At 43.3% G+C, this 14,899-nt stretch overlaps 1 protein-coding gene and 1 non-coding gene across 3 annotated transcripts in view; both read left to right on the top strand.

The window, feature by feature from the left end:
• Positions 1-14,899, top strand: part of LOC124594986 (multiple inositol polyphosphate phosphatase 1) — a 299,958-nt gene that overhangs the window by 153,625 nt on the left and 131,434 nt on the right. For both annotated transcript variants that reach the window (XM_047133524.1, XM_047133525.1), the window contains exon 2: positions 3,732-4,018. In XM_047133524.1, the coding sequence (XP_046989480.1) occupies positions 3,826-4,018 (193 nt within the window). In that variant the 5' untranslated portion in view covers positions 3,732-3,825. The remainder of the gene's footprint in view (positions 1-3,731; positions 4,019-14,899) is intronic.
• LOC124596740 lies at positions 4,714-4,824 on the top strand. Its single transcript, XR_006978379.1, has one exon. It is a non-coding gene; the product is annotated as a U6 spliceosomal RNA (small nuclear RNA).

Here is a 14,899-nt window from a genome sequence, read left to right as displayed (position 1 = left end):
GATTGTAATGATACTTAGATAGTGCATTTTTTGTGCAAGCATACACCTTTTAAATGGAACAATGCCTATTGGCATTAACAAACCAATTTTAGGCAAAATTAGAACGTCAGTGGTGCTTGTTGCAGGTTTCTAGTGCGAGTCGTTCACGAGCTATCGCATTGTGTGTGTGTGTGTGTGTGTGTGTGTGTGTGTGTGAATTCCTAAGGGACCAAACTGCTGAGGTCATAGGTCCCTAGACTACTTAAACTAACTTATGCTAAGAACGACACATATACCCATGCCCAAGGGAGGACTCCAACCTCCGGCGGGAGGGGCCGCGCAATCCGTGATATGGCACCTCAAACGGCGAGGCCACTCCGCGCGGCTATGACATTTTAAAAAGTTTCCATCCCGACAATTGTTTTCTCCAGTCAGCCTGCGTAGCTGCTAGCTACGATATTGTTACGTTTGCTTGCAGTGTGCTTATGTGTTCCTTGAATGTACTGCTACTAGCTAGTCAGTCAGTGTGTGAAATTCCAAGTAGAAGTTGCTATATAAGTGGACGATGGGACTTACCATCGCAGGAAAAGCTGACATGTTGATGGTGATGGAGAGAGTAGAAAGAATGCATTTCGTTCTTATACGGTGTATGCGGCAGGATACACCAACAGGCGTCAACCATCTCGGCAATTAGAATGAGATTTTCACTCTACAGCGGAGTGTGCGCTGATATGAAACTTCCTGGCAGATTATAACTGTGTGCGGACCGAGACTCGAGCTCGCGACCTTTGCCTTTCGCGAGGAAGTGCTCTACCAAGATTGGAAGGTAGGAGACGAGGTTCTGGTGGAAGTAATGGACGGGGCGTGAGTCGCGCTTGGGTAGCTCAGATGGTAGAGCATTTGCCCGCGAAAGCCAAAGGTACCGAGTTCAAGTCTCGGTCCGGCACACAGTTTTAATCTGCCAGGAAGTTTCACCTCGGCAATTACTTATCAGCCTTTTCAACCATCTAGGTGGTTAAAATCGTAGTGTAACACCTGGACAGCGTAACAGAAGGAAACAAGTGAGGACAGAAGAGGCAGAATTTAATGTTCTTGCTGCTGTTGCAGTTGATCTACATATTAGGTCCCGTGCAGTCGAATGAGGAAGTTTCCATGGACGTAGGTTCCATCCCTATCACATGTCGCTCCGTCACGGTTTGTATGGAAACGATCATGAGAATCGTGTTAACTTCTGTACATGGGCATTGAGACAAGATACTCCAGATGTATCATGAAACTTGTTTAGTCTTGAAACCACATTTACCAAGCACGGCTAGGTAAACCGCCGAAATAAGCACTTTAGGTCAGTTGACAATCCCCCTCGGCTTCGTCAGGTGGAACGTCAGAGTCCAAGGAGTGTGGGGTAGTGACCCATCAGTTCATAGGCCCGTTTTTCATAGCCGGAACACTGAATGCGCACAAGTATCGCAGCCGTTCCTCTGCAGGCTAGGAGGAACCTATGGTACCAACATGATGGCTGTCTAGCCTATAGTGCACTAAGTACTACGGCATGGGTTGGGTTGTTTTGGGGAAGGAGACCAGACAGCGAGGTCATCGGTCTCATCGGATTAGGGAAGGAAGTCGGCCGTGCCCTTTGAAAGGAACCATCCCACCATTTGCCTGAAGCGATTTAGGGAAATCACGGAAAACCTAAATCAGGATGGCCGGACGCGGGATTGAACCGTCGTCCTCCCGAATGCGAGTCCAGTGTCTAACCACTGCGCCACCTCGCTCGGTACTACGGAATGTCTTCACGAATTGTTTCCAGGTAGTTGAACTGGACGAAGAGGACCTGTACCTTGGCCGGCCCGCTCCCCAGATGCGACACCTGTAGCCTTTTATCTGTTGGGAAAGTTGAAGGTCGCTGTCTGCGAGGGCATGATATGCAACGACGAATTACTGCAGCGCGCTCGGCTATCTCGGCTGGAATGGTAGCACGTGTGCAGCAGTCTTCCCATACCAGACAGGAAGCGTGTACTGCCGCTGTCGGTGGTCATTTTGAATACAACCTGTGATGGTTAGTTGTTTCGTTACTGATCAGAATCCACATAACTAGTGTGTGCACTTGTGTTGTTTTTTTACTGTGTGTTATTGTACAGGGTGTCCGAAAAGTCTTTCCCTGATTACACAAATTGATAACTCAGGCTACAAGTAAGATACAAATATGAAACTGGTGTATAATTGCTTACAAACTATCAAAGTTTTTTTCACACATCAGTAAACGTCCACTTGCATTGTTGCCCAATGACAGTACACGTCGATATGACTTTGCGATCGAAATGCTAGCACGTATTGAGGACGATGATGGTTATCTCAGACGAATTGCCTTTTCCGACGAAGCGACCTTTTTTGTCAGTGGAGCAGTGAATCGCCATAATGTGCGCATTTGGGGTTCACAACCCCCTGGCGAGGTCATGGATTGCAGCAGAGGCAGTCCTAAGGTGCATGTTTGGTGCGCGCTATTGCACGATCGAATTATCGGGCCATTCTTCTTCGCTAAGGCTACCATAACATCTGCAGTGTATCTGGACATGTTGCAACTGTATGCTGTTCCTCAGCTGCTTTAGTATCACCCCGATGTCTTGTTTCAGCAAGACGGTGCACCGCCTCATTGGGGTTTGGACGTCCATGCCTATCTCGATATGACCTTTCCTGGGCGATGGATTGGTCGTGATGGGCCAACTGTTTGGCCTCCTGACATAACCCCATTAGATTTCTTTTTATGGGCTTATGTCAAGGACGAGGTCTACCGAACACATGTACCAGATCTTGAAACCCTGCGGCAACGGATAACCACAGTCGTTGAATCGATCCCTCCAGTGATGGTGGCTGTGTGGGCGGAAATTGAATACCGCCTAGATGTGCTACGTGCTACCAAGGGTGCTCATGTGGAAGTTTACTGATGTGTGAAAAAACTTTGATAGTTTGTAAACAATTAGACACCAGTTTCATATTGGTATCTTACTTCTAGCCTGAGTTATCAATTTATGTAATCAGGGAAAGATTTTTCGGACACCCTGTACAAGCGTCAGTGTGGGCACTTTTCAAAGTACGATAGTTCGTAAACGACTCGCACTAGAGTTCTGCAAGAAACACCACTGGCGTTCTAATTTACCCTACTTTTAGTTTGTTATTGTCAACAGGCATTTTTCCGTTTAAGAAGTCTATATTTGGACAAAATGCACTTTCTAAGTATTATTAAAATGTTGAAGGGCTAACAATACGAACCCCTGACTATCAAAAATGTTCAAATGTGTGTGAAATCTTATGGGACTTAACTGCTAAGGTCATCAGTCCCTAAGCTTACACTCTACTTAACCTAAATTATCCTAAGGACAAGCACACACACCCATACCAGAGGGAGGACTCGAACCTCTAGCCGCACAGTCCATGACTGCAGCGCCGTAGACCGCTCGGCTAATCCCGCGCGGCCTCTGACTACCAATCGATTTTGTGAAAACCGCACATTAATAGCACTTTGCATTTCCACAATATTTGCAGTCCAGGTTGTAGGTGATTCACACTACATAACATCCGGATCTCTGTAAGTAATAAATATTGGACACATGTTTCTTGGAATATTATTTGTGGTTTTTTCCGAATTAACCTGTACTACCACCTCCTAAAATATTTACTATTCCTTGTGAAGTAGTTTTGTCATTTCGACCGGCACGGACGGTGGACTTGTCTGAGAGTGTCCCCGCTGGTTGCAGGTAACGGGCACAGAGAGCCCACCATTATCGGCAGATAGCGGCTGGGCGGCCGGCTATTAAGCAGAGAGGCAGCGAGCGCGGCGAGGCGAACGAGATGGCTGCGATGACGAGGACGTCGGCGGCGCCGGCAGTGGTCGCGCTGTGTCTGTGGCTGCTGGCCCGCGGCGCCGCGGCGGCGCGCTCCTCCTGCTACGCCGACAACACGACGCCCTACCTGCTGCTGGGCACCAAGACCGCCTACGAGTTCGTCTACGGAAGGCCCACGCCGCAGCAGACCACCATACCCTGTAAGTCACGATCCACATCGATACTCTGCAACAGTTTGTGCTACGTGGCCTTTCAAGTTTAGGCCAACACTTTCATCAAGCCACTTTGAAAGACTGTATTTTACTTTATGCGTAGTGGCGTAACGACTCAGTTACTATAGAAAGTGGTGCATCTCCACCAAAGTACTGTGGTTACTGGATCATTCTCTTTCAAATCGCCTGATGTCGAGACATTTTCTTCCTCGACCATCACAGATTTCTATATGAAGATGGATCTGTTCTTTCGGACATGCTCCCACCAGTACTCGAACCCGGGATCTCCTGCTTACATGGAAGACGTGCGACCCACATTTACAACTTACTGTCTACACACCACATTTGTAGTGGCCCTGCCCACTATACCCAGTACTCGCGGCAGTCAATCTACCAATCACCTAATGGTCTGGATTTCATCTTCGAGACGTGTCCGAAAGAACAGATACAATTTTCATATAGATAAAGCTTATCGACCAATGATCTTCTTCAGTGCGGATTTACTTACATTCCTCAAACTCTTACGGGAATCAGTAGATTGACTGCCGCTAGTAATGAGTATAGTGGGCAGGGGCACTGCAATTGTAGTGTGTGGACAGCAAGTTGGAAATGTGGGTCTCACGGGGAGCGTGCCAGAGATAAGACCCTGCAGTCGCCCTATCTTCTGTGTCCTCGATGACTTAGTACTCGCTTCGGCAGTACATATACTAAAATTGGAACGATACGTAGAAGATTAGCATGGACCTTGCGCAAGGATGACACGCAAAAAGCCGGCATGGTAGCTCAACATGTTCGGTCAGAGGGTAAGCTGCCCACTGTAATTAAAAAATAAAAAAATAAAAAAACCTAAGTTAATGGACCAATGACGCACTTGAACAAACGTCATGTGACGTCCGCCCTGAACATATACAACGAACATTAACGAACAAAATGAGATCAACCTAAAAAAAAAGGCGGATAGAGCTTCTGCCATCTAAGCAGGTGATCCCGGGTTCGAGCCCAGTCAGGGCACACATTTTTCCCCCGTTGATATTTATCAACGCCTGTAAGCAGTTTACGGTCTGGATTTCACTGTAATTTCATCACAGATTTCGGGGTGATTTTATGTGAATATTCGCACATATCCCCGATAAATACTGCTAAAGTTTGACGTTCGTCGAAGCAGTTTATGCAACATTGTTAGCCCATTTTGAAAATATGACCCTATGTCGTAGGGCAGCTTAAAACACGTTATTTTAGATGAGACTGGTTTTGACGTTTCAATAGAAAACCGTATTTGTGAAAGAAGTGTCCAAGTTTTTACCTTTTCACATAAATCGTCATCTTTTCGACGAATATGGAAATCATTGGAAAATAGTAGGTGAACGAAACTTTGTATTCCACAATTTTGTGCTACCGAGCTATTATGTGTTAAGTTCATGTCCAGCGTGCGTTTTCTCTCCGAGATTCGAGAATCCGAAGCTTAAATTATTATTGCTGAAATTTCATTCAAATTATCTAGCATTGTTAAAGCGCTTTGGATAGTCAAATACACTTTCCAGGCGGTTAAGATTGTGCTCTTTCTAACGAACCCAGTTTGAAAAGTTTTATAGAACACAGTTTTTTTTTGCAAAATCTGGTCGAAAATACCGTATTTTTTACATTTTTACAACATCTTCAAATCTGCAGTTAGTTTATTCCATATTGGAAAATGGTTACATAAATTAAACTTTGTATTTGAGACCTTTGTGTTGTTAAGTTACTACATGCCAAGCTTCACGTTCGTGATACCTATAGTCCCTGCATTATAATAAGCTAAACTTTGAATTTTTTCGGGCGGCCATTTTTTAGGGCGACTTTGTCTAAATTTTTTCTGGCTGAATATGACTCGTAAAATTCTTTTCATCTTTATTCTTAGGAGAACGCATATATTTGTACAAGATGGCCAAATTTCATTCCTTTCAACAAAACATTGCCCGAGATATAACAGCTCGAAGTCGCCAAAAATTCACCCTAGCTCTGCTCAAGGTCGTGCAGGGAGTCAAACAATCGTATGTATGTCTGCCGGCATTACTTCGACTAACGTTAAACTTTACCAACGTTCAGTGGGGAATGTGCGAATATTCACATAACCTTTCTTCGAAATCCGTGATGGTCGGGCAGGGAGGCCTGGCTAAGTACGCGATAGGAATAGAAACAATATCGATGACATTGCTGCTAAAACAGAGTTACTAAATACAGCCTTCCGAAATTCCTTCACCAAAGAAAACGAAGTAGACACCCCAGAATTCGAATCAAGAACAGCTGCCAACACGAGTAACTTAGAAGTAAATATCCTCGTAGAAATGAAACATCTTAAACCGCTTAATAAAAGCAAGTCTTCCAGTCCAGATCGTATACCAGTTAGGGTCCTTTCAGAGTATGCTGATGCAATAGCTCCATACTTAAAGTTGCGCAGGCCACATCATTATTCACGATAGGCAACTGGAGCAATCCACTAATTTTCAGGCCCATATCATTAACATCAATATGCAGCAGGATTCTGGAACATACTCGTATATTGTGTTTGAACATTATGAATCACCTCGAAGAAAACGGTCTATTGACAAAAAATTTGGAACTTTGTGGTAAGGTCTTATGGGACCAAACTGCTGAGGTCATCGCCCCCCAAGCATACGCACTACTTAATCTAACTTAAACTAACTTAAGGACAACACACACACACCCATGCCCGTGGGAGGACTCGAACCTCCGACGGGGGAGCCGAGCGGACCGTGAGAAGACGCCTGAGACCGCGCGGCTACCCCGCGTGGCCGGTCTATTGACACACTATGTGTGAATTCCTACGGGATCAAACAGCTAAGGTCATCGGTCCCTAGTCTTACACAGTACTTAAACTAAATTAGACTAACTTATGCTAAGAACAACACATACACCCATGCCTGAGGGAGGACTCGAACCTCCGACGGGGGGAGCCGCACGAACCGTGGCAAGACGCCTCAGACCACACGGGTACCCAGCGGCGTGACACACCGTAATACCCGGATTCAGAAAACATAGTTCTTGTGAAACACAACCACCTCTTTACTCGCACGAAGTGTTAAGTTCTATCGATAAAGGACTTCCAATTGATTCCGTATGTCTAGATTTCCAGAAGGCTTTTAAAACACCGTACCTCACAAGCAGCTTGTAATCAAATTGCGTGCTTTTGGAATATCGTCTCAGTTATGCGACTAGATTCGTGGTTTTCTGTCAGGGAGGTCCTAGGTCGTATTAACTGACGGGAAGTCATCGAGCAAAACAGAAATGATTTCTGGCGTTCCCCAAGGTAGTATTAAAGGCCCTCTGCTATATAAACGATTTAGAAGACAATCTGAGTAGCCGTCTTACGTTGTTTACAGATGACGCTGTCGTTTATCATCTAGTAAAGACATCAGAAGATCAAAACAAATTCCAAAACGATTTAGATAAGATATCTGTATGGTGCGAAAATTGACAGTTCACCCTAAATAATGCAAAGTATTAGGTCATCCACTTGAGTGCTAAAAGAAATCCGTTAAACGTCGGCTACCTGATAAATCAATCAACTCTAACAGTCGTAAATTCAACTGAATACCTACGAATTATAATTACGAACAACTTAAATTGGAAAGAACACGTAGAAAATGTTTTGGGAAAGGCGAACCAAAGATTGCATTTTATTGGCAGAAAACTTAGAAGATGCTGCAGATCTACTAGAGAGACTGCTTAAACTACACCTGCCCGTTTTTTTTGTTCTTTTTTTAGTACCGTTGCGCGTTGTGGGATCCTTACCATATCGGATTAATGAAGTACATCGAGAAAGTTCAAAGAAAGGCAACACGTTTTGTATAATCGAGAAATAGGGGAGAGAGAGAGTCACTGACGTGAACAGGATTTGGGGTGGACGTCAACAAAATAAAGGCGTTCTTCGTTGCTTCGGTATCTTCTCACAAAATTTCAATCACGAGCTTTCTCCTCCGAATGCGAAAATATTTTGTTGACCTACATAGGGAGAAACGATCATCAAAATAAAATAAGAGAAATCAGGGCTCGCACGGAATGATACAGGTATTCTCTTTTTTCGCGCTCTGTTCGAGAGTGGAATAATAGAGAATTATTGTGAAGATGGTTCGATGAAGCCTCTGTCAGGCACTTAAGTGTGATTTGCAGAGTAGCCATGTAGAAGTAGATGTAGAAATGCAATGACCCTATTGTTACTTTAATGTTCTGGCACTTCACTTGTTTCCATTCGCCTTCTGTGGTTGTTGCAGATATAGTGTAAATTTTATTGTATCATGTACTAAATCTCCGTATCTTTTCATTCACGACTGGACTGTGAGAATATTGTTTCCCTGTATGCCTTTGTGCCGGCTTTTATCTTCCAGATTTCTTCGGTGCTCACCCACGATCATCTTGTAGATTACTGAATAGGTGTAAATCAGTGAGTTAGAGCCTCGTTCGCATCGATATCTAAATGGTCAGCGCGACGAAATGCTATGCTCAGAGGCCCCGGGTTCGACTCCCGTCTGGGCCGGGAATTTTCTCCGCTCAGGGTGCGTGGTGTGTTAACTCCTCCCCATCGACGCCCAAGTCGCCAAAGTGGCGTCAACTAAAAAGACTTGCACCAGGCGACCGGTCTGCCCAACGGAAGGCCCTAGCCACACGACATTTCATTTCAGTTAGAGCATCGCTGTTAAGAAATTATTTCTACATAATCTATTTCAATTCAGAAGAAATAGACAAAACCGAGTACCATTACGACTTCGTTATGTCATACGTCACATTACCTTTAATTCCATTCCTGAAGTGGAAAACTGATTGCCTATGTGCCTCTGTGGCAGATTTGGTCAGTCGGTTTTGGTTTGCGAAACTTATGGTATCATCTTGAAGACATGGAGGTAGATCTTTTAACCACCCCGTCACTCTTGGCGAAATTTCTTGTATACAATGATGGGATTAAGGACGCCTATCATCGCCAGACCAATGAAAAATGATACAAAGTATTTGATCAAGTGAACATCTGCAACTGAGGAACTCATTTATAAAAGAAAAATCCGCTTCAGTTGCCAGTTATATTCTTTCTTTATTCCAAGACCAGCTCAGAAGCTTAAAGCTCCAGCTACAGATGGCACCAAATAATTAGGGGAACAGAAATGTGTGGCGGTCGGGTCTGTCAGTTACGTCAAACAAAGGGATGGGAGTGTAGAACAAGGTACCACAGCGCCCGCCTGAACAGCGCGACACGGAAGTTTGTTTGACGTGGGTGTGATACTCCCCCCCCCCTCCCCCCCCCTCCCCCCCCCCCCGCAGCCCCCGCCCGCCATGACTGACGGACGAGACCGCCATAAATTTGTGTTCCCATAATTATTTGAGGGCACCTGTAGATGAAGCTTGAGGCTTCGAAAGCGATCGTGGAATAAATTAAGAAAATTACTGCCAGCTGAAGGGGATTTTTATTCTGTAAATAAATGACACTGATGGGGTGCATACGAAAAGCACGCTGGCTTTTTATGAGAAAAGGAAAATGAGAAACATTTTTTTGTTCAATTCTCTGGCTTCTTGCTCTCTGTCTCTTTTCGTCGGTTACTTGTCAACCCACTACTGTATATCTACGGACTCACTAGATGATGTCTACAGTTGCCTCTAGCTACCACACCCATTCTGCTGATCAAAATTAATCATTGGCTTTACATCTGAGACTTTGGAGTGACCTAATAATTTTCTACTTTTTAAGGAATCTTTTCTTGAGTGAATCACATCAACGTCCTGTCTTTCAAAATAAAATAAATAAATAGTTTTAAAGACACGAGACGGGAACTCCTATGTGCTCTGGAACGATTATTTAAACGTACATCGTTGCTGAAATATCTAAGTTACAATAACCAAGAGCCACACCACATTAGACTCTAAAACATCTTCCAGTTTAAAAGCTATAACTCAATACGAAGGCTAGATAATCTACCCAGATTCTACTAGATTTGGTATAACCTTTGTTTTTCCCTAAATTACTCATATAATATTTTAAATAAGAAAAATCCACCTACTGAAAATATGTTGTATGGAAAAAATTTAGAGGTTTCTGCCACATTTGGATTTTCTATTTCCTTTTTTCGCCGCAAAAAGATACAATAATCACAAAACGTTTTACTTAACGATTTTTGAGATTTGACAAGTGTTATCTTGATACTTCCTGGCAGATTAGAACTGTGCGTAGCCTCGGTAATCGAACCTTGGACCTTTACCTTTCGCAGGCAGTTGCTCTACCGGCTGAGCTATTCAAGCACGACTTTCGAGCAACCCTCACTGCTTTGAGGAAAAAGTCCCAGTTTCAAGTCCCGGTGCGGCATACAGTTTTAATCTTCCAGGAAGTTTCATATCAGCGCATTCATTATTGAATCAATAACCTAGGCTGCGGCTTGATTAAGCCATTTTACCGCAGTATAATTTCTTACAGGAGTGCTAGTTTCGCAAGGGATGCAGAAGGGCTTCTGTGAAGTCTGGAAGGTACTGGCGGAAGGAAAGTTGCAAGGGCGGGTCTCGATTCTTGCTTGGATACCTCTCTCAGTAGAGCAACTACCCGTGAAAGGTGAAGGTCTCGGGTTCGAATACCGGGGCGACACACAGTCATAGTTTGCTAGGAAGTTTCAGGTCAGTGTACACTCCACTGTAGAGTGACAATTCACCCTGAAAGTGTCATCTTCTTTCATATGTTTCAACATAGTGATAGTGAGGTTATTATGTAAATAACACCTCAAAACTGTATTTCGGGAAAACGGGTACTCGGAATGGAAGATCAGACGCGCTCTCCGCCTCACCTCTACAGTACAGCGTTTGGAGATGGCGCACTATCGGGGAAAATAGGACGAATATTGAGGAAACACCGAGTAGGATCTGTCTTTTGCCTGCCCAATAAAACACGAGCATTATTGGGAAGTGTCAAAGACGATCTCGGTTTCAAAAAAATGTTCAAATGTGTGTGAAATCTTATGGGACTTAACTGTTAAGGTCATCAGTCCCTAAGCTTACATACTATTTAACCTGAATTATCCTAAGGACGAACACAGACACCCACGCCCGAGGGACTACCAATGTACCAGGGTCTTGGCACAGACATCTAAATACTGGGACAGCGTCGTTAGAGAGGCTACCGAAATTCATAGCAGGGACAGACTCATCAACAGAGATTGCGGCTATAACCTCAGCAAGGTATGGGAACCAGCACTGAGTCTAATTAAAAAGAGGCTCAGCAAAGAAATCGAAAGAGCGACCAGGGCGGACGAGGCAGTGACACCGACGCCACCACAGATGCCGACGCCAGCCTCTCAGCGACCGCCGACGCGCGGCCGCGGGCGCGGACCGCGGAGAGAACGCCTCGCGGGGGAAGGGGATTTAGGACGGCCGCCTGCCCTCAGGAGCTCAGTTCGTCAGCGCACCTGGCGATGGCGACATGTCTGATCGCCGAAATATTAAAAAGTGCCCGTTGGACACTTTGGACCGGCTGTACACCCGTGGACTCTTCGAGCAACATTAATTTAGAATGATTCCAGATGAAAGTGGCGACATGTGGAAAAACTGCGCGCAGGTAGCATTAGTGGACGCTTACTCTAGCAGTCAAAACGATTTGGACACATTGCAGACATCGATACTAGATTAGCGAGTAACGTACATGTTTCCGCACAACATTCATTAAAACTTCATGCATTACATATCCTATTTTTCCATCCACGATTAGAGAATGATAAATTTGATTGCCTCCGTACTTGCTGTCATCATTAATTTTTCTTCGTTATCCGAACTGTGCTCATCCAAAATCATCTTGTAGACAACTGTTGAAGGAAATAGATGCACTCGTATTACGTTATTTGTTGTTCATACCCTAGTCCAAGTCAGAAGGAGTAACGACGTCCCTAATGCCCATACCAGTGAAAAATGGCATTCAAAACTCTTCATTAAGACTATGTTTAGCTCGGGTCGGGATCAGTAATGCTATTACCAAAATCTTCGATCACTTTCATAACGAAATAAAATTACTGAAAGATAGCAATTTTGAATCAACGCTAGGAAAGTTCCTTCTTGTCAACTCCTTATCTCCCATACAAGATTGATGAAATGCCATGTTCCATACGAAGAGTAAAAATATTAAGAACTTATTTCTGCTGTTACTCTAAACATATTATTTCTGTTATGTGAACTCGTCCACAGATGCTCAACAAATTAAATTAACACCTGTAAATTCATTCTTTCCACGTAATTGCGGTATACCGTGCAGATGACTCAGCAACACATAACTGATTCCTGTAAGTTATTGTGGGACCTATCTGTAAGGGACTGATGAACATTCAGAGAGTCCACCATACAAACGAGTTCTTTATTTATTTCAGGAAGCTGTCGCGAGATTTTGAGCGTCTTGGTTCAAATACCTGGCAACTTCGAATTCGAAGCAGTTCTCCAAATTTATTCCGTCAGTCAAACAAGCATATGTCCTCACAATACGATCTCGGTCAGTTCACCCTATCAGTCTAAACTTTTTAAGATCCCGCACACTTGAGCAGTAATCCTGTATAGGAAGCTAAAACTTTTAAACGCCCTCTTACAACGCAACATCCTGTCAATGACTTTATGACATCCACTTGTTCTTATAAAAAAGTATAGCTACATATTGGTGTCATAAAGGTAAGATCTTATTTATTGTTTTCAGATGAGATTCCTTTTGGGTGTCATCAAAGACTACCACATTTTTATCTTCGTAAAGTGTACAGCGTTATATGAATAATTAGGTGCCAGTCTTGATACCAAGTTAATATTTTGTCCGGATGTAGCTACATTTTGTTGCAATTTTTATCAAGTAACACGTCTTCATAGGTTACCACATCTTCTTCTAAAAGCCTTAAACTGCAACTATCACGATCGAAACAGGCATGAAAACTTAATATGAACAGTAGTTACCGCTCCCCTGTGGTGCAAACATCTCTGTATCAGTAAATACCGCCCTTCGTCTTGGAATGAAATTCTCAATCTAGATTCAGTCCTGGCTAGATTCTCCAAATAAAAGTTTCCAATAAAGCAGTCGTCAGGGAAATGTTGAAAGTCTTGCGAAAACTTGGGAATTCAGAATCTATCTGATCATCTATCTGTATCATCGCAGGCGTTTTACATGTTGAGCGTTTCTAAAATCAGTGATGAGAGTGTACTTTGCTCCTCGAAAACTATGATATTTGAACTCAGTGTATGTTCTAAAGTTCTACTGCAACCAAAGGTGAGGCGTTAGTTTCGTGGCTCAGTTTTGTTGCAATTTCTGTAGACGAGTGTGAGCTGTTCTCTCTTCCAGTCACTGGGCATAGTTTTCTTCCCAAGGCATTAAAATGGTTGCGAGTGGTGACAGCTCACTCGAAAATTCTATTTATAACCAGAAACACTCTTCTGCCAACATTTTTGCTGATTATTTGCAACATCTCAGTTTTTCTCCTTCCAGCTTTCCTTGCTCCTTCTATGATTCGTGGCAGTTAAAGTGAGCTCAGCGCGGCTGAGCAACGATGTATTTTTGTAACCTTTTCGTAGCAATGCCTCTGTTTCGTCACAGTTCTAGGTAACTACAGTTTTGAATCAATATTGCAATAGCCATTTCACTGACAAGTTGAAAGTTAACTACAGCGCTGCCAGCTCTCAGAGATTTACTATCGCCCAAAATAGTATACTAGGGAAAACTTATCAAACAAAACTGAAAGAAATAGTTTCTGGAATTATTAACACTTTTTGGCAGCAAATATAAATTTGAAAGGTATTAAAGAAAAAAAAAAAAGGTTCAAATGGCTCTGAGGACTATGGGACTTAAACTACTGAGGTCATCAGCCCCCTAGAACTTAGAACTACTTAAACCTAACTAACCTAAGGACATCACACACATCCACGCCCGAGGAAGGATTCGAACCTGCGACCATAGTGGTCGCGCGGTTCCAGACTGTGGAGCCTAGAACCGCTCGGCCAGCCCGGCCGGCATTAAAGAACGCTCAGCTAGATTACACATGCTGCGAAAGCATTTACATGGATACTCATAAAATCGCAGTAGGAAGATGAGAGACCATAGTAGCCCTGAGAACACCAACAGACGGAAGTTAAGGTTTTAATACAATAATTTCGTTCACGGGAAATACTGGACATCTTTCCTTAACCATTTCCCGTCCGTTATGTGGACATCAAAATCCCGCCCACTTTCTAGAGTTATAAAACATTAATGTAATAATGTTCTTTCAATATGAGTAGGTTATAAAATGAGTGTAGGACTTTCAAGTCCAATCAGGCCATCAAAGGCGGTTTTGTACATTTGCGTTCTTCATTTACATGGCTTTGTTTTTTCGAAAAACATGACGTAATTACAATGTTATGACTTTGCGTGAAATGTTTATTTATCAGCTATATTAAATTACCATATTCATTTATCGCAGCCATATGGTTTTTCTCAGAATACGAACAGAAAAAGTAGTTTTGAAGCTGATAAAACATCTGAGGAGAAAAAGCTGTCTTGTATATTTCGATAATTGCTTTGCGGCTCTTCATTTGCTTAAGATTCTAAAAATATACAACATACTTGCTTGTTGGACAATCAGAAGAGAAGAATGGTATGCTTCTGTTGACAGACGCCAAACACTTAAAAAGAGGTGAGTTTGACCATAGAATTGCTGATTTGGGAATCTCTATGATCAAGCGGGAGGAGGTAGAAGTGCGACACTTGCCTCCAGTTACCGTGGGGATGAAACATTCACTGTTAGTGGAAAAAGCAAAAGAATGGTACAAATGTAAACATTCTATGTCCCATCTTAGATAGAGATTACAATAAACAAGTGGAAGGGGTAGATTATGAAGATCAACTCA

The sequence above is a fragment of the Schistocerca americana genome, chromosome 2, assembly GCF_021461395.2.
Source record: "Schistocerca americana isolate TAMUIC-IGC-003095 chromosome 2, iqSchAmer2.1, whole genome shotgun sequence".
Taxonomy (NCBI): Eukaryota; Metazoa; Arthropoda; class Insecta; order Orthoptera; family Acrididae; genus Schistocerca; species Schistocerca americana.
The sequence above is the reverse complement of the archived record's forward strand: the minus strand, read 5'-3'. Positions and strand labels throughout refer to the sequence as shown.